A 20,217-nucleotide genomic window follows, 5' to 3' on the forward strand; every position below is an offset into this window, starting at 1 on the left:
GACAGTAGCACTCTCCCAGTTGTGGTAACCATATATATCTTCAGACAAACCAAATATCCCTTGGGGGGCAAAATCGCCCCTGATTGAGGGCCACTGGTTTTGATGAATTCTTGGAAGATTTAATTTTAATTAGTCCCATTTATCCTGTAGCTGCCACCCTATCTCCCCTACTCAACTCAGATTTCACCCACCTTGCTTCAGCAGCTTTTCTCACTTTCTTCCAGGCCATGGAAGGCAAATATGAAAAACCAATAGGAGTGGCAATGTCTTTGGAGCCTTTTGGGTACCTTTTCACCCGGGCATTCACTCCCTCAGATCATCTATTCATACTATATTCTTGGGTCCCCCTTCTACTAAATCCTAGTATGTCTGGAGATAATGCTCTGGGTTTTTTGATTACTCTGCCTTCCTTCATTAGCTTTCTTCCTAGCCAGAAAATACCAAAATGACAAGCCCCGGTTATTTTTACTTCTAGTAAGAAATAAACTTGGTAAGGAAGAATTTGTCCTTTGAGGAGTTCTCCAGGTTTTTTTCCAAGTTACTAATTGCTCTCTAGGCTTCCATCTCTCCAGATTAGAGGATATTAGGCCGAGCGTTCAGGGTTTTAATTAACCTCGCTCCCTATCCTTCCCACCACCATACCGATTCCAGAAAAGAACAGAGATAGCAGCCATGCCAATTCATGGAATCTGTTACCTCTCTCCCTTTCCCTGGCTATCATTTTTCAGAGATATGGTTATAATTCCATGCATAGAATTCCATTATTATATTTTGTGTATAGGGTGCCAATGAGCCTAGATAATCAACAGGTTAGGGAAAAAAGAGAGCAGGAAAAACGTGATTGCTCTAAATTACCTTAGAGGTAATTTAGGTTAGTAGTTCCCTGCCCTGGCTATGAATCTTGCTAGCTTCACTCTATAGCAAACATGTATGTAGAAGGTACATTGTACCTGGTATATGGCCAGACACTATCCTAAGAACTTTGTGCATATGCAAGCACACGCATATGCGTGCACACACACACACATCCAATCATCACCATAATCCTATGATACAGGAACTGGTCTTAAACCTCATTCTGCAGATGAAAAAACTGAGCCACAGAGAGATTAAATCATTGTCCAAGGTCATGTAATTAGAAACTAATGAAACTAGATTTCAAACCCAGGTAATCTGTCTACTATGTCCATGTTCCTAAAGAATACAAATAATAAGTCTATACTGATTGTTTAAGTCAGAGCTTTAAAGTACTGAGACTAAAATATAAACCTCTCAACTTCTATACTAGTGTCATTTTCATTAATTCTCATTCATTAAATGTTTATCTCACTTGATAATCACACAACCTTAGGAGGTAGAATGGCCTGCAAAGGTAAGGGGAGTTGGTGGCAAAGCCAGCATGGAAGTCTGAGTCTTTCAACCTCCAGAGCCCTGACTGTAATGGCCACAGCTCTTCTCAACTTTTTAATGTAGGATACTTTCCTTTATAGTACATGTTTTAACCTTTAACTGACTTTTATGTTGCAAATAAGCTCATTTTGGCCTATTTCAATAATTGTCTTATTCTGAATTATCTATTAAAAGTATTTTAAGCAAAGTACTTAGGCTTAATTTTATACATAGAATGCTGAAGAATAATTTTGAGGGCAGTCTATTCTAAAGTCAATGGTTGGAATGATTAGTATTTGAATCAGGACACGCAGGACTTACCTAGGCATGCTGTATTATTAGTAAATAGCTACTTTTATCTAAACCAACCTCATTCACTATACTAAGAAATGATCATTAAAACCTCAGCCAGGAAAATTAACACATACATCGGAACCCTTCCTACATTCTTTTAAGTCTTAGCACTCAGTTCCTATCTCTAACCTTTGGTTTGCTTATGAAAGCCAGTAAATCATGACAAACATATACTCTGAAAAATTTATATTTAGAAGAGCCAATGCTTTAGGAAAAAAAATTAATTTATGACATGGTAATTTTTTTTTCCTAGAAACATACACTTACTTCTGCTTTTTTACGAGCTTCCATAGCTTTCATAAGCATCATATGTTGTCGCCTTCTCTCTCGTTCCTATTAGGCCAGATAAAATTAGGAAAATAACTCAACCACAGCTAACAATTTGATTTTTAAATGGAAAAAACAAAACAAAACTTGGTATAGCATGTTTAGCATTTATAGACAAATCACAGTAAATACTAAATATAAGACAAGAATGGCCAGTCTGTGCATGTTTTAGTTCAGGTTTAGAAAGCAAATACAAGAACAATCAAAAGCAAAAAAGGTAAAAGCAATGAACATGGAGACAGTGTAAACAGAAGCATACAAGATTTACTTATGGTCAGTTGTGATGCTCCTTCAAAAGCTGGCAGAACAAAAAGCATAATGGTTGGCTGGAACAGGTCAGTTACCTTACATCTGCTATTAGAAAAACCACAAATACTTACTATAGCCAATTAAACTAAAAGTTGTGTTGTTCTTAAATTTTTAGTTCAGGCGAAAATGGATTTATCATCACTTTCACTTCATGGTTTTAGAATTGGTTAGTTTTATTTCAAATACCAAAATCATTTTGTAAATCCAATAAGCCACCAACAAATTGGAAAGTTTTTTTAAGTTTTTACCAATTTAGTTAAATTAAACTAATCTTGGTTCATATACAAACATCAATGAAATGGGATATTCCTATTTACTGATGTCTGCCACTTGATGCGCTATTTAAAGTCACAAAAGCTGCACCATGAGCTTATTAATAAGCGGAACCTAAAAGGCACAGTATGAAAGTAAGGTAAGCGCTAGCTTAATTCAAAGGTTTCATTTTATTTTAAAATACTAATATCACATATTGATAATATATAGTTGATTATTTGTTTAAATATATTTGGTCCTCCCAAAGGGATAGTTCAAATTTTTTAAATAAAAATTGTCTATAAAACTAGAATACATTTCATATTCTCTCATCAACCTAACTCAAAATTCCCATTGTATTCAATGGCAGTTTTGCACATAGAATGATGGGAGAATGTGGGTCATAACTGCATCAAATTTATAGTGATCCAAACTTCATTGTGACATCAGTAATGTAAATTTTTTAGATGGAAGCCGTATATAAGGCTTGTACAATTCAATTAAAAATCTTAGATATGTATCAGACTTTCCTTATAGACAGACAAGCAGATGTATGCAATGCACTGTGCTGTAAAGCCATGCAGCAGTATGTAATATGACAGCAGCCAGTGCTACACTTTATGCATTGCTATGACAACCATATCACAACCAAATCACAATGCGGTGTTAGATGTACAAAAATAAACATACCCATACCATATCTAGTCTATGCCTCTCCAACTCCTGGTAGAAAGAGTTGGCACAACATTATGAAACAGAAATCACAGAGTCATAAAACCAATTTATAACCCCCCAAAAGACACCAATACCAAAGCAAGGCAATAAACTGTAAGATGAAGGGAAAAACTTAAGCAGAAATTATATCAGCAAATTTTTAAGAAAATGTTTTGAAGATTTTCCCCCAAATAGATTTAAGCAAAACTGTAAAATGTACAGTCCAACAGCTGTAAAACTGTATGTATACAGACCTGATGCTTCAGAAGAACAGCTTGTTGTCGTCTCATCTCTTTTTCCTTAAAAATAAGAAAGTTTTAATATATGATTTTTAGAGAAGATTTAGAACATGCTAAAAGTATTAAAAATTCCTTTTCTGAGATTGTCTAGTATTCTACTAGGTTTAATCATATGAAATTGCCAATATTGGATCATTTTTTTACTTGTGGCAATTTCATATGGTTCAATATAATACATAAAAATTGTTTAAGATACAGCAAGGATCTTCAGTAGCCATTTCAACTTAAAATTCAGTGACCTAATAGCACATTTCAAATGTGCTAAAATGATTAGCTAGACTGTCAGAGCATATCAGATACAATTGGCACATTTTTTTAATTATTATTTTGATACATTATGGCACAAGCCTCAAATCTAACTGATCAGAAGTCTCTCTACTCTAAAGATCTACTCCTAAATATACTCTATAATTAATACCATCTCTTTCATTTCTGAACACTGTATATGAATGAGAGTAACAAGAGTCTCTGATCAGTTTGAGATTTTCATGCCTACTATCCCAAGGGGGTGAGGCTTAATGCAGACAATTCTATGCATGTTACCAATTTCAAAATTTTTATAAAGGTAAAATCCGCATGAAATTAATATTAAGGACAGCCATGAATAGGGGTAGAAGTCTAAACAACAAAGTAATAGAGTATACACAGAAAAGGTAACAACCAGTTTCCTGGCTTTATAAGGTGTCATGGTGGTGGCTGTTTCCAGCACCAGTAGGATAACTCAGGCATCAGACTTAATGATCAGAGGACTGGACAGTAAGATGTGGGGTGGATAGAGGAAGAAACAATTCTCTTATTTTTCATGCCAGGAAAACAAAACCAAAACACCTCCTAACATTTTATTTATAATAATTAACAATGGCTAATTTTATTACTGGTAAATAATAGCTGATAAAGTTAGGTTCTTGTTTCTGTAGACATTTCAAAACAAAGTTATAATCTAAGAGGACAACCAGATTTGGGACACAGTCTGAAACATAAACATAAACAACACACAAAATAGCTTTGGAGGGATCATTTTTATCAAGCAAAATGGTATACAGGTATTATGTGATAGTTTGCACTTCTGATTAGATGCATAACCAAAGCATCACACAAAACCTGTATAATGAAATAAAAAAATATATACAATATACATACAAATAAAAGCATACATTATATACAGGTTGTATTTATGGCTAAACATATTTTTAGATAATCATTTGAGGACAGCCATTTCTTTCATATAATTCATACTGGTATAACAATCATATAGTTTTTATTTTTTTAAAATAAAAACTCTGATTCTCATCTAAACTAACCTTTATTCGTTTCTCGGCCTCCAATAATTTGGCATTTGCTGCTTCTTCCTTCTTTTTCTTTTTAGCCTGTGCATGCAAAACAGGTCTCAAAGTCATGCAACAGCACCACTACAACTTGAAAATAATCTCAGACTTGAAATGACACTACATGCCTCACAAAGTACAAAACAATATGTAACATAACATGTATATGTAGACAACTACATATTTTCCGCCACTTAACATTATATTTAATATACTAACTTCAATTCTAATTTATAGACCAGAATTAGGATATACAAAAAAATTCTTAAATTCATAAGAATATATGACAACTTTGTTTTTATCATCTTTAAACTTTTAAAAGTCTGAAATAATTATTTACATTATTTTACTTTAAAAATCACAAAAAAGCAATTTTGTTATTGTTTTCATTTTTTAAAAGTAAAACAAGATTGCTATAAAAATTTAGAAAACAAGGTAGATTTTAACTGTAAAAATAAAAATTCACAACACTAAAAAATGCACCTATTTTATTTGAAATTTCTTTTGCAATACTTGAAGTTTTTAAAAAAAGAAATCCATTACTCGAATGATTTAAATGAAATATATTAAATCTGATTTTCCCTATCTCTGTAAATTGCAGTTAAATTCAAGTGTTCTTTTTTTAACAGAATTGTAATCTTTCATGAAGCACATTTTGACTATCAAGATCATGCTTTCAAATTTGAGTTTCATAATCTTAAAGTCAGTAAGTATCTAGTAATTTCATATAGGTTATTGTCAATTTACTTTAAGATGGAAATATTTTCAATATGGGGGGTTTTAAAATTAACTTGAAATAGGTAAAAAAAAAATGTGCATATTTTATTCCTTCTAAAAGGAAAAAACTGTAACATAGAAAACCTAAGCTATCTAGAGCCCTCAGGGAATAAACTGTTCTATAAATAAGCAGCAGAGAGTTTCCTGAACAGCCAGGAGGTTATACTAATTTTAAACATTAAAAGTTTATTTTCACTATTTTGGGTGAAAATAATTTTGAGACTTATGCCTGCACAAACACAGTACACTAAACTAATATGGCTTTTTCCTGATGACTGAGAGCAGTTATTCTGACCATCAGTTATTATACTGCGCAGTTCTACTGGTAATGCCTTTGGGCTATTAAGGTGTTGGAAATTGCTTGCTATTCAACTAAGAGATAGCAGACTGTTGCTAGGCTTCTGAGTTCCTGTATATGCTAGCTGAGGTTTTTTCCTGTATTTTTCCTGGTTGTTTGTCTTTTGGCTATTACTTTTGTTGTTGCCAAAGTATAGTCCAGTTCTAATCAGCTTGTGGAGTAGGGGGCGGGGAGTCCATTAGAAACCAGGTCTCCAAGCTGGTTAAATCATTTCTAAATTTTAAAACTTACTTTTATTTTTGTAATGTCTACTCATGTAACCATTTGTTTCTAAATTAAAAGTAAATATTTGACTATAAGCCCTACGATCCTTCTAAAAGTAAAGAACATGAGTTTTACTACATGAACTTTATGCCAACTATATTGGTTACTTAGACATTTCCCTTCTTGTTTTCTCTCGTTTGTCTTATTTCTTAGGCTTTTACTGCTAGATTTAGATGAGCTTGCTAAATAAGGTTCAGCCTGGTAAGGTCTTACTTGATACATTATGTTTGAAGAGAATTTTTTATGGATAAATTATTTTGGCTAAGTGAGAGAACATGTAGGCAAAATTTTTATTTTTGCTGACTTAAAAAAATGAATATATTACTTTAGTTGTATTAAATTTAATAAGAGTTCTACCTCTAGAATTTGCTGGGCTCGAAGTTCTTTCTCCATTCTGATTTGTTGTATTCTCTTAATTTTTTCCTGTAGGAAAAATTGTGATTATTTAAGATGAAAAAAACTAAGCACCTAGGTGAAAACTGTTTAAATGGAATAAAATTATTAAGAATATTAGTACACCTTCACCTAAAGTACAATTAAAAAAAAAAGAATATAAGTACAAAACTACCAAAGGCTGCCCAAGTCTAATTATTTAGTTTAACATCATATATATTTATGTCAAATTAATGGTTTTATAAAATTTCTCAAAATAATTTATAAAGTACAAACGCTAAATAAATATATAGAAACTAGGTAAACCAAGCTGATACGACTCACACAACTTGAGGATCATTATAAATATTTGAAATACAAAAAAAAAATACATAATTTGAAATAAATGTAGGACAGCATAGCAGAAAAAACACCGGCAGAAAAAACACCATAGCAGGAGTCAGAAAACTTCAGTCTAGTACTGGGCTAGCTACTGTCATTTATTGCATGACGCTGAGCAAAGAATATCTATTCTTCTATAAAATAGGAGAGCTGCTTGTCCTTCTCATTTGTCAGGATTAAATTTAAACAAATTTAAAAGTATAAAGTGCCACACAACTATAATAGATGATTATTAACAATTTTATACTATAATTTCTTATTTCACATGCTGAATAAAATAAAAATATGACAGTGCTTTTAACAAGTACAATAAGCTAACTTCAAAAAATAATCCATTAAGAATATTTAAAAATGAATTAATTACAGTTTAGCATTTGAGGGAATTATTCACATGGCATAATTTAATGTACTGGCTATTGGTTAGGTTTTAGAATTTTGTGATTATGTAAATTTTGATAAGAACTTAGCATACTGACTTTAAAATATTATTCATAGGCTATAAGCACATTGTTAGCAATTTCATGTTCATAAATCCTTTTGAAAGTCCCCAACTGGCACTGATGTGAAGAGAATGCAAGCATAGTTACAAAAAAAAAAAAATTTTTTTCCTACTTGCAAATTCCACTTCTCCTAGAATTTTCACAGCCAACATATTTTATACTGTTGTATATTAGAATAACTGCTACAATTTCCAGATGTTAGTTGTACCTTTGAAACTATAATATGCTTTTTAACTGATCTCTTTTCTAGACCTTTGTCTTAACTGTTCAAGTGATTTATATCAATGTACATATATTTGGTAGTGCTGTCATTAGCATGTAGCAGGGACAAATATTATTTATTAATTACTATATCATAAACCCATTGCCGTTGAGTTGATTCCAACTTGTAGCAACCCTATAATATAGGTTCACTTTACAATATTTAGCACCCAGCCACTGAACTGGGCACTTTACATAAAATATCTTGATCATCACAACAATCATAAGAGTTGAAATTATCTTCTTTTTATGTAAGAGAAAACTGAGGTTCTCACAGAGTAAATATTTTGACTAAAGTCAAATTGTAAATACAGAGCCCTGTTCAGATCCCAATGCCTGTGCTTCTCTGCTGCATAATAATGCTTCTGCCAGTTTCCAGAAAACTGCCTTGAGGAGTATCTGGTGATATTTTTGGCCTATTGGGTTGAAAAATAATCCACAGGATGAGAAGCACCTTACTAATGTAAATACGGCATTATGAAACAGACTGTGTGAGTAGGTTTATTCTGTACTTTGATTCACTTTGTTGGCCATAATGAACGAACCAGATGTTATTCTGAGACTAGCTTTAGATAAGCATCTTCATAAATATCTAAGACTAGCTCATTTGCATTACTGTTTCAGGACTTTGGAGATCCCAATTTTTTTTTTTTTCAATCGTGCTTTAGGTGAAACTTTACAGAGCAAATTAGTTTCTCATCCAACAATTTATACACAGATAGTTTTGTGACATTGGTTGCAATCCCCACAATGTGTCAACACTCTCCCCTTCCACATCCCACTTCCCCGTTTCCTTCCGTTCATTATTCCTGTCCCGTCCTGACTTCTCATCATTGCACTGGGGCCAGTGTTGCCCTTTTGGTCTTGTATACATGATTGAACTAAGAAGCACGTTCCTCATGTATGTTATTATTTGTTTTATAGACTTGTCTAATCTTTGACTGAAGGGTAACCTTCGGCAGTGGCTTCAGTTCTGAGTTAAAACGGTGTCTGAGGGCTGTAGTCTCAGGGGTTCTTCCAGTCTCTGTCCAATGTATTTTTAATGAGCAGCATTAAACATTAGGTTGTGCCCACTTTAACATTTTAGGATCACAAAACTAAACTAAAAGTAATAATGGGATTTGATGACTCTCTAGCCTCTAGGAAACAGGAACTCTGAATTCTGAATCCAAACACAAAATCGATTCTTACTAATCACACTACTTCAGTCAATACTAGGAGGAACCTTAGTGATCATCACATCAACTTCAACCCAAGCTATTCATTAAGTAGCTATCAATATAGGAACAAAACTGATTTTTCTTTCATACTCAGAAGTAACTATTTGCTGTTCAAAAGTTTTTTTTTTAAGAATAGTAATCTTCTCCCATTTTTTTCTGCTTTAATGGTTATGTGAGTATCCGGAGATGGGTTCACATGTTCCCTTCTTAAATGAACTTGTATACCTGTCTCTTAATGTTTTACTTATAAAAACTTAAAAATTACTTCTTTTACTTAAATTAAATTTTGAAACCACACAAGGGAAGAGATTTTGTAGATATAAAATGTAAGATATAGAACCCTGGATATGCTAAAATAATGCCTTTTTTGTTTTTGCGGTAGTAAATTTTAAGTCACTCTAAAAGCATTCAGAAGCAATGACGGCAAACTTTATGCTATATAACTTTAATTTTTTTTAAATATTTTACATAACTCAGAACAGCAAAATTGTTATTAAAATGTAAACATATAAGCAATATCCTTCACTTAAAAAAAAAAGAAAAAAACTGAAACCTTTTGCCATCGAGTCGATTCTAACTCATAGCGACCCTATAAGACAGAGTAGAACTGCCACCATGGAGTTCCCAAGGAACGCCTGGTGGATTCGAACCACTGACGTTTTGGTTAGCAGCCATAGCACATAACCACTACACCACCAGGGTTTCCATCCTTCACTTACTGATATGCTAATTTAAAAAGTTTAAAAGCTGTTCAAGATGTAAACTTACATTCAAAGTCTACTGGGACATTCAAAGTACTTAAACAAATTTTCCATTTGGTAATCATTTTTTTAAAAACTCAGACGTAGAAGACTTCTAAAAATTTTAACTAATGGAAGATGACAACTTTCTAAATAAGACACGTAACATTAACATAAAATTTAGTTATTTAAGACATCAAAATAAAAATAAGGTACATATACACATACACAAATAGATCCCCAAAATAAGCCTGTGCTTTGAAAATCGGTTCTGATGCATACACATACCTGCTGTTTCATAATCTTTATCTGTTCTTTTTGTTTTCGCTTCTCCTCAGCAGCCATTATTGCTATGAGGAAAAATGAAAGGACAGGTATCAGGAGAAACTTCTTATGAATTCCCCAATATTCACTGTTCAAGTTTATGTAATCTTTTAAAAGTCACCCACCTTGCTGTTTTTTAGCTTCTTTGGCAACCCGAGCCTGTTCCTGTTTTTGAAGTTTTCGCAAAAGTTTTATTTGCGCTGCTTGCCTGGCTATTTCTGAAAAACATAAAATTCAAGGAATATTACTAACAACTTTATATAGCTCATAACCTAAAAACAATAACTGTGTGAAATACATATCATTATGAAGGAAAAAAACATTTAAGAAAGTTGCCTGAGCTTAGACAGATATCAAGTAAGAGAGTGGTGTGGCAGAAAATGCCATGTTCATGTCTCCTCGAAGTCGCCAAACTATTTCATCAAGTATGATCCCATATACAGAACTATACAAAAATGATGTTCTCTTAATCTTCATTGCAGAGGCTCACTCAAGTAAATTTTTTTATTTTGAGTAATCCTCAGTTAGGAAGAAAGCAGCTGCTAATATGTAAGAATAGCAATTTAGCTTCAGTCTTAAAAATAGCAAAATATACAAAAAAAGAGAAAGACCCCAAAACAAAACTAAACAAATAACAAAGCCCCCCAAACTTAGTATTTCAACTAGCTAGACCAGTGGTAATGTTCCTAAGTCCAACGATATTCTCATTTTTGAAGGAGAGAGACTAAATCTCCTAAATAAAAAGAATGCAGAATAAATGTCAAATGAGTTTTAAGGACAACCTGGTTCTCATAATATACGAAGACGAATACAAGAAACTCGAGTAGACTGACACAATTAATGGCCCAGTTCTTCACTCCTCTCTATCTCCATGCCATTTGCAATGTGACTTTGGAGCTCCTCCTAACAAGGGGTGGAACATATTTTTCCATTCCTTGATTCTGAATTCAGCCATGTGATGTTCTCTGGCCAACAGGATGTTAGCACTTTGATGCAAGTATTGTGTGCCATCAAGTCAATTCCTACTCATAGCAGCCCTATCTAACAGAGTTCCCCATAGGGTTTCCCAGGCTGTAATCTTTATGGTAGCAGATCACCTGATCTTTTCTCCAGTGGAGCTGCTGGTGGGTTCGAAGCGCTGACCTTTCGGTTAGCAGCCCAGAGTTTAACCACTGTGCCACCAGGGCTCTTTGTGATGCAAGTAGAGACTTGACAAAGTGCTTTCACTCTCTACTTTTGCTCCTATGCCTTACCCATTACTACGAGGACAGGTTTGGCTAGACTGCTGGAGGTTGAGACACATGGAGCCAATTGATCCCACACATGTGAAGAAGCACAGCCAATATCAGCACAGCTAATATCAGCACAGCTGTCTAGCCACCTTCAGCTGATTCCATCTGCACAAGTAATTAACGCTTAGTGTTGTCTGCCACTAAGGTTTTCTAGTTTTTTTTTTTTTTAAACCCAGCCTTACTGTGGCAGCAGGTAACTGATACAAAACAATGTAATGCCATTGTTTTCTTCTGCTGGCAAACTTGGTCAGAGTACTTCTAACTATAAAAGTGATACGTCACACTATCACTATAAAATCATTTTAAAAGACACCACTTACAACTGAAGAGTTTTAAGGAATCTATGTTATGTGAATCAATAATGACCTGAATAACTTGAGCTCTGCTAATAATTTGCACCATTTATTGAATGCAGGTACTGTTGTGTTAAATTTACATAATCTCGTTAAATCTTCACAACAATCTTATGAGATAGGTGATATTGTGCCCAGTTTACAAATAAAATAACTGACGATCATAGAGGTGAAGTAGCAGAGCCAAGATACAAAACTCCAGTCTTTCTGAACTCCTGTTTATAAACTACTACCTCTGAAAAACTTTAAGAAAATTTGAATTCCTTGAAAGGATTTTTAGCTAAGGACTTAATCCTATGTCCTTTTAATAGCTGAGGTAAAGCTGGTTACTATTGGCTGAGTTTTTATCAAGGCTTTTAAAAAAAAGGAGGGGTGATGTAAGAGAGTCCAATTTTGTCTAGTAAACTGCAAGCGTTAATGAAAGATAAAATAGAAGCTGATGTTAAAGTGTATTTCTAATTTTCCACTCATCTTCAATATTAGAAGGTTATACCAATTATCAATTGTGATCAAGTTGATACTGACTCATGGCAACCTCATGTGTGGTCAAGTAGACCTGTGCTCTATAGGGTTTCAAATCAATGATTTTTTGGAAGTAAACTGCCAGGCCTTTCTTCCAAAATGACTTTGGCTGTACTCGAACCTCCAACCTTTTGGTTAGCAGTTGAGCTCTTTAACCATTGGCACTGAGGTTATAGGCCTCATCAAAAATTCCTGGGCCACATAAAAAAGGTTATAGGCCTCATCAAAAATTCCTGGGCCACATAAAAGAGATCTGCCATTCATTAGGTATTCTCAGAAACAGAAACCTATTAACTATCCTAGAGTCAGCAACCTCTGCCAATAAGCCTGAAGAACACCATACTTATCTACGATAGTATGAGATAAACATTTTCACAACATTTAAGAATTAAAAGCATTCATGAACTCTACTATAAAAGCCTAGCTCTGCCTTAAGATGTAAAGACGGGCTAATTTATTTTTTAAAAACATTTACTAGAAAACGTGCCATAAGTTTGATCTTTTGCTCCAACCTAAATTGATGATCTCTCATAGAAGTTTGGCTTTGAATAAAGAAATTCTATCATATATATAGGTGTGTATTTATGCATATATCAATTTCAAGCTCCACAGAAGTAATTTTTTATTTTTAAACACTTGGGACAGAAAAACATCAAAAAAGTTCAACACATATCTTCTCACGTTAGCAAGGAATATACAATTGTAATTAACCATTAAAAATGTATATAGCTTAAATTTTATATTATGAGCAGTTAGAGAAGATGTGAAACAAGAAAAAAGAAAAAAATAGAAACACTATGAAGGAAAGAGAACAAGTTAGAGGTCTAGGATAGCTCACCCAGGCTCTGAGGAATAAACTGCTCCAAGTATCTTCTCAGTTATTTGGTTTACGGTCACTGAATACATTACCTGCTATAATTAACTTTTTAACTTGAAAAATATCTTTTATGGTTTAAGAAATTACTTGTCTGCTTTAATTTTCAAAGATTTAAATTTTGAAGTAAAGTTTATTTTTGCATAGAGTTATAGATATATCAGACACTGCATTTCTTCAATTCTAAGTGCATTTTTAAAAAAACATTTTAACATCTCTAAAATCAGAATGTGTCTGACAATTAGCAGCATTTTTCTCAGTGGTACACCTTAAAATAATGGCATCTTAGGTTCTATGATATATGAAATGGACAGGTGCTACCTGACCATTTAGAAATTTGCATATTAACAGTGTTGATAGATTAACAAGCAGTTTCTTTATACAGGCTGAAAGTCTTTCTCATATTCAAACCTTGTCAGATTCTTATTCATGTTCTCTGAGAACTTAGAGCTCTCAATTTCACAATGCTTGGATTTACATTCAAAATTCACGTTTATCTCACTCTTCCGAACTTTTGTTCAAATTTAGTTCAGTTTTTCACTCTAGTTGAGATGTAGAAGGACGGTATGTAATAGGAACTTCTAGAATTCCCTCAGATAACTCCCCCCCCCCAAAACTGTTAATGTAGAAGTCTTTTAGAAATAAAAAGGGTGATAAAGTTCATTCCCACTTTCTTTTCTTCCCAAGAAAAATATACATAACGCACATACTTGTAAATATTATATTATGCTTTATTTACTATTAAATATTTACTATTTACTGCTAAATATTTAGTATTTACATACGTGAGAATTAATTTTGTAAATATAAAGTTGCCATTCCAGATATTAAGTATTAATGATGCTCGCTTTAGATATGCAAACCACGTACAAAGAGCCCCTGCTCTGGATGTCAGTTAATCTCAAGCTCCCTTTGTTTCTGTAAACAGCACATACATTCTCCACTATTATACATTCTTCAGAACAGTCAGCAGCTTATTGACAATACTAATTTTAACAACCCATCATCTACTTCTACATTCACTTTCTTTTTTTTTTTTTTTAAATCTTTACTAATAACAATTCGGAGGCCCTGGGTGGTGCAAATGGTTAACACACTTAGATGCTAATTGAAAAGTTGGAGGTTCGAGTCTACCCAGAGACATCTTGGAAAGAAGGACTGGAAATCTACTTCCAAAATATCAGCCACTGAAAACCCTATGGAACACAGTTCTACTCTGACACACATGGGGTTGCCATGAGTTGGAATCAACTTGACAACAACTGGTTTTAGGATCTATTCAGGAGAGATGAGCCTTAAAAATAAATAAATAAATAAAATAATACAAAAATTATTTGACTAACATACTAAGGCAAAGAAAAACCAAGCAGTTAACTTATATGCTACTGGTGCAAACTTTTTTGGAGACAACATTTGCCTGCTCTACCGAAATTGAAAATGTACATTTCCTTTGATTCAGTGGTTTTACTTCTAGGATTTTATACTATAGACAGTTATATCTTCAAAAGGATGCCAAGACAGCTGTGCCATATATTCACTGCAGCACTGTTTGTTATAGCAAAGATCAGTGAATAGCTTAAGCAGTATTAAAAAAAAAGAGGCTGATTAAATGAAGTATGGTAAAGCCATACGTGACATCACTTAATATTTAGTCATTAAAAAGAATGAGGTTGATGTATAAGTGCTAATGCAGAAAGATGTTCACGATAAATTAAGTGAGAAAAAAGCAAGTTGATCTCCTTTCTGTGCAAGCCTTAAAAGCTTAACACCCACCTTGGTAACACAGGACTATACGTAATGTGTAAGTCCATTTATTTTAAAACCAAAAAGAATACACATATATATGAGTAAGTGTGTGTGTGTTCATACATGCACACATGTACTTTGGCAAAGATTAACAAAGAATTCTTCATGATTCCACTGCTGAGTGAGAATGAGAGTGTCTTCTATGTCAAAGCATATTCTGTTCTGGGAGACTTTGCTGTGGATATTTGTTGCATAATAAAAATAAATCAACAACAAAGAAGTCAATATTATGACAGTGTTTACAATAAATAGAAACAAATCTCTTAGGCATTTTCTCCAGATTTTGGCTTTATTCATGGGGGCAGTAAAAACCCATAGGAAGAAACAAAATCCTGTTAGTCTTCTAAGAAAATTATTATTATTAAAGCTTTACTTTACATTGATATATGTTTACATATATGCTTGTAAATATAAGAGAGCTACACATAAATTGATACATATATTCAGAGAGTCCTAAGAGGCTTCATATTTGTAACTAGTAACTCAAATTACATAGCAGAACAGCTTCCTCTGTGTCAGATACAACATGGGAACCTTTATCTTGAGATATATAATATACTATATAATTTTTTATTGTCGTAAAATATACACAACATAAAATTTGCCATTTAAACCATTTTCAAGTGAACAATCCAGTGGCATTAATCACACAATGCTGTGCAACAATTACCACTATTTGATTCCAAAACTTTTACATCACCTTAAAGAGAAATTATTATATATAATTTTGAATCATAAATACCTTTGAGGTTATTATGACACTTTGATCTTGATAAATGATACTTTCTAGTGATTTTAAAACACTTTTTGATTAAATCTATTAGTTGGGCATTTTGAAAATATATATAATATACTCAGACTATAGAAGAACCCAAACTAAAAGACTGGGGTTACTTACCAGTAATTGGAGTTCCCTGACTGAAAAGTTATTCCACAGATCCACATATTTTGGGTTTATTCCTATGTACAACCTCAAGGAACTGGGAGATGTTAAATGAGAATTTCCAGTCAGTTGGCACAACCTTAAGGCATCTGCAAAGTGCTGGTTGATTCCCTTTCTGTGCAAGCCTTAAAAGCTTAACAGCCACGTTTGTAATTCTAAACACACAGGGCAGGCAGGATGTGTTTATGAGTGTGGTTCTTGAAAGGAGATTACCTAATCAAAGAACTCCAGTTACCAGTGGGAATTCTTATTTTTTCATTTTTATTCTAACACAAATATCAAAAGCAGTGTCACTCATTCATAAGTCAAAAACATAAGAAATATTTACTGTAAAAATTATGATTGTTACAATGTCACATACATTATGTTTCTTACCTTGAGCTTGCAGTTTTCGTAGCAATTTGGCATCTGTGTTATCTACAAATTCAGCATTGCCAACATTTGGAGGTCGACCTTTCCGACGTCTCATTCTGGACTCCTCTCTTGCTCGCTGTCTATCTGGATTTGGTGGTCTTCCTCTACGACCTTCCATTGCCCTGATACGGGGAATGACATCCTCTTCTTTCAAAAGACACCACTGCATTCCCTTTTAATTAACATTTTACAAAAATAATATATTACAAACAAAGTAAACACAAGAGAACAGTAGGTGAAATTCAGAGACACTTTGAAATTTATAAAGCTAGTATAAACTTTAGGAATATTATTTATTAAATTTAGATTTATAATTGTTTAGGGCCTTTGGCATATAGATATGCATATATATCTCAGTCACCATTTCTGAACTATAATGACCACGAAGTTGGCAGATATTTGAAAATATTAGTTGTGTGATGACACTCCTATGGATTATTCTCATGGGTTATCAGATTAGACAAAACATTAGGCTAGCAAAATAATGGATGAGTACAAGTTTCTCTTTATAGAAATATTACAGCTAATAAATGAAGAAGGGATGTAAGAGTTAGAATATCAGCATTTCACAATACCTAATGAATTAGTGGAGCCCTGGTGGTGTAGTGGCTGCTAACCAAAAGATCGGCAATTCGAATCCACCAGCTGCTCCTTGGAAACCCTACGGGGCAGGCAGTTCTACTCTTGTTCTATAGGGTCACTGTGAGTCAGAATCAACTCAACAGCAACAGGTTTTTTTTTGGTTTCATCTATTAGAGATGCAAATTGAAACATTTACATATGAAATGATAAGAAGTATAAGATTTGCTTCAAAAAATTATGGTAGGGGACAAGGGAATGTAAAATAATACTGGCCATAATGATAATTAACAAAGCTGGTGATGAGTTTTGTGCTGTTGTTGTTAGCTGCTGTTGAGTCAGCCCTCAACTCGTGTGGATCCCACGGACAACAGGATCAGTCTGTTGTGATTCATAAAGTTTTCATTAGCAAATTTTCAGTCCATTAGTCTGGAAACTTTGCTGAAATCTGTTCATCATCATAGATAGCAACACACAAGCCTCCACTGACAGACGGGTGGTTGCTACACTGGGGGATTAGCTGGCGACTCAAACTCGGGTCTCGCACATGGAAGGTGAGAATTCAACCACAGAACCACGACTGGTGTATATTATTCTGTCTACTTGGGTATATATTTGAGATTTCCCATTATAAGTCTCCTGATCAAGGCACATACACACAAACATAATGCTAGTGTATTATACAAACAGTCCTGCTCAGTGCATAGGCATAATCTGAGTCTGGTTTCCAAATATCCTGCATATATCAATCAGTATAAATACATTATGTTATATTCCCTTACTTATAGTCCAAAGTAATACGTTCAGATATAGGAGAGGCATTCTTTTAAAATAATTGTTTTATTATTATTATTAATTTTTAAACAGTTAAGTCCTTTGGTGTGGAGGGTAGAAAATTTTTTAAATGTGTTTTTCTCGAAAATGAACCTCAAACTAGGAATTTAGTTTGGACCATTAGAGGGAATTATGCAACCAAAAACAATCCAAATTTCTTGAGTTATATTTCATGCCATGGTTCCTAACCTGGGGCAAGGAGTCTATGAATATTTCAGTCAATCAGTAGTAAAAATACAAATACTACTCACGCTATCAAAACAGATAATAGTGTTATCACCATGTTCCAAGCACTGTGCTTTGTTTCAGGCACTCTGAATAAATTATATACCTTAATCTTCACAACAGTTCTACCTCATATAGTAGGTTTTATTGTCCCTACATTACAATAGAGGGAATTCAGACCCAGTGAGGTTACATACTTTGTCTCAGGCACAGAGACAGAAGGAACAGAGCTGTGATTCAAACCCAGGACTGTCTCACTTTAAAACCTGTGCTCCTAACCACTATATATACTTAACTGATGTTACAAAGATGTTCTCATACTTGAAAAGTGACTGATCACAATATTTAGTCATAAAGGCACAACAAAAATTATGTCAAGGAAAGATTGTGACAGTAAAATAACTAGTGCATCCCGTCACATTTCTATATGTTAAAAATAGCATCTACACTAAGTCCTTTCAGTAATTCTCATGTTAAAAATAATTCTGAAATTCTGATAAGAATGAGAATTTTTTGATGAGATTTCAAATTAAGTCAATAGGAACAGTAGCTGTACCACCAAGAAGGAAGCCATCAAAACAGTTTTATGTTCACCAGCATCGGAAGCTTCTGATTAGTTTAGGTTTTCATTTTTCTATTATACTCTTAGGCGCTAAGGCAGCATGCATAACATAAACTGAAAAATATAAAAGTGACATTTCTGATACTTGGAGCAGAAGAGACTAATACAAAGAATTTGTAAATGAATCTGAGTTCAGTTTTTAAAGTATCTTATTAACAACATAATCAATTTTTGGCCAAGATTTAAAGGACTCTCTCAACTTCTTTTATTCAGATATAATTTTTACATAGTTATTTTTATTCTGCTAGGAAAATATACCTGCGTCGAAAAAGGAATAGAACATATTGGTGCCCAAAACATACCAGACAAATAGTGACCTTATCATTTATATTTTGCCCGTGGCATTTAGAAAATAAATACTTTCTAAGAGAATTGTATACATTGGGTTACATATAATGTCTTCTGACTCCTAGATTATAGAAAATAAGAAAGGGATGGTTAAGCAAATCTGAAGCTTTTATCACAGCTTTAACTCACTAAGTAGCCAAAACAATTGTGGTTTTAAAAGGATTATGGAAAATAATGTAGTTATTTTCTCAATAAACTCTTCGTCAGGAAAAATGAATACAATTTATATACTTGACTCACGTATTAGGTGCTGTGTTGTCAATAAAAAATATATACAAAGGAGAGTTAATTTGTTTTTTTCTTAATTGCTAAGACTTAAGATATTAAATGTTTCCTAAAAATAATCTTTCTTGACTAAGATTTTTTAAAATACAGATAGAAATAAAATAGATGATCAACATGATGGGGAAAGTCACAGATTGTTTCCTATACCTATATAGTTCTGCTTTCAAGGGTTACTAATTTATATCTTTAGCCAGTAACAAATTCACTTCTATAAATACTACAGGTGAGAGAATAAAACAGAAAAAGGTTTGTTTTATTTCAGAAGACTAAACAAAATAATTAAGGTAAATAGGTAAATGAGACAACTGAAAGTACACTAAAAGACTACGCATTATAAACATAAAAATTGCTATTACTTAAACATTTGTTGAGGCACTTACTCTGAGCAAGGCATGACATTATCTAAAGGTGAGCAAGAGAGACTCCTCTCCCCTAAAGAACCAACATTTTTAACAAGGACGTTGGCTCAAGCTATTCTAACTCAGGTGATCCAAGGACCACATCTAGAGTGGCAATGAATGCGAATAGGAAATTCTCAATTATCCACATAAGAAATAATGAAGGTCTGGATTAGGGCATGGAAATTAGGGCTGGCAAGAAGATATTTTTGGAAACAGACTGACTGGAATTGAAAGTTGCCTGGGTGTGAAGGAGGGGAGTCTTCTTTGTTAAGGTTTGGGGTTATCTCTAATCAACATGGAAAAGGGAAATGGAAGTGAGGTTTTCTTCCTGAACAAAGCTGAAAGACAGGAAGAATACTTGAGAAAACTGTAAGTAAATTTATTCCCTTAATTTTTTATGAACTAAGAAGTCAACAGCTCTAATGAAATAATTTTAAAATGTTTTCTTTATTCAGAAATTGGAGAGTGATAAAATATATTGTGAAATGTAATTTTAATATGAACTTTCTACTTCAACATTTCTATTTTTCTT

The 20,217-nt window shown here is 33.4% G+C and overlaps 1 protein-coding gene across 18 annotated transcripts in view; it reads right to left on the bottom strand.

Moving 5' to 3' along the window:
* Positions 1-20,217, bottom strand: part of BAZ2B (bromodomain adjacent to zinc finger domain 2B) — a 463,486-nt gene that overhangs the window by 67,591 nt on the left and 375,678 nt on the right. For 13 of the 18 annotated variants that reach the window (XR_002823946.1, XM_023730420.1, XM_023730423.1 and 10 more), the window contains 8 exons: positions 16,353-16,563; positions 10,313-10,405; positions 10,152-10,213; positions 6,726-6,791; positions 4,946-5,011; positions 3,600-3,644; positions 3,328-3,354; positions 2,011-2,076 (listed from right to left, as the gene is read on the bottom strand). Coding sequence is in view for 17 of the 18 variants with exons in the window: in XM_023730420.1 (XP_023586188.1) it covers positions 2,011-2,076; positions 3,328-3,354; positions 3,600-3,644; positions 4,946-5,011; positions 6,726-6,791; positions 10,152-10,213; positions 10,313-10,405; positions 16,353-16,563 (636 nt within the window). In the remaining variant the exon portion in view is untranslated. The remainder of the gene's footprint in view (positions 1-2,010; positions 2,077-3,327; positions 3,355-3,599; positions 3,645-4,945; positions 5,012-6,725; positions 6,792-10,151; positions 10,214-10,312; positions 10,406-16,352; positions 16,564-20,217) is intronic. The other 5 variants (XM_012555270.2, XM_023730428.1, XM_023730424.1 and 2 more) reach the window with 2 other exon arrangements.

Source organism: Trichechus manatus, unplaced genomic scaffold, assembly GCF_000243295.1.
Source record: "Trichechus manatus latirostris isolate Lorelei unplaced genomic scaffold, TriManLat1.0 scaffold00036, whole genome shotgun sequence".
Classification (NCBI taxonomy): domain Eukaryota; kingdom Metazoa; phylum Chordata; class Mammalia; order Sirenia; family Trichechidae; genus Trichechus; species Trichechus manatus.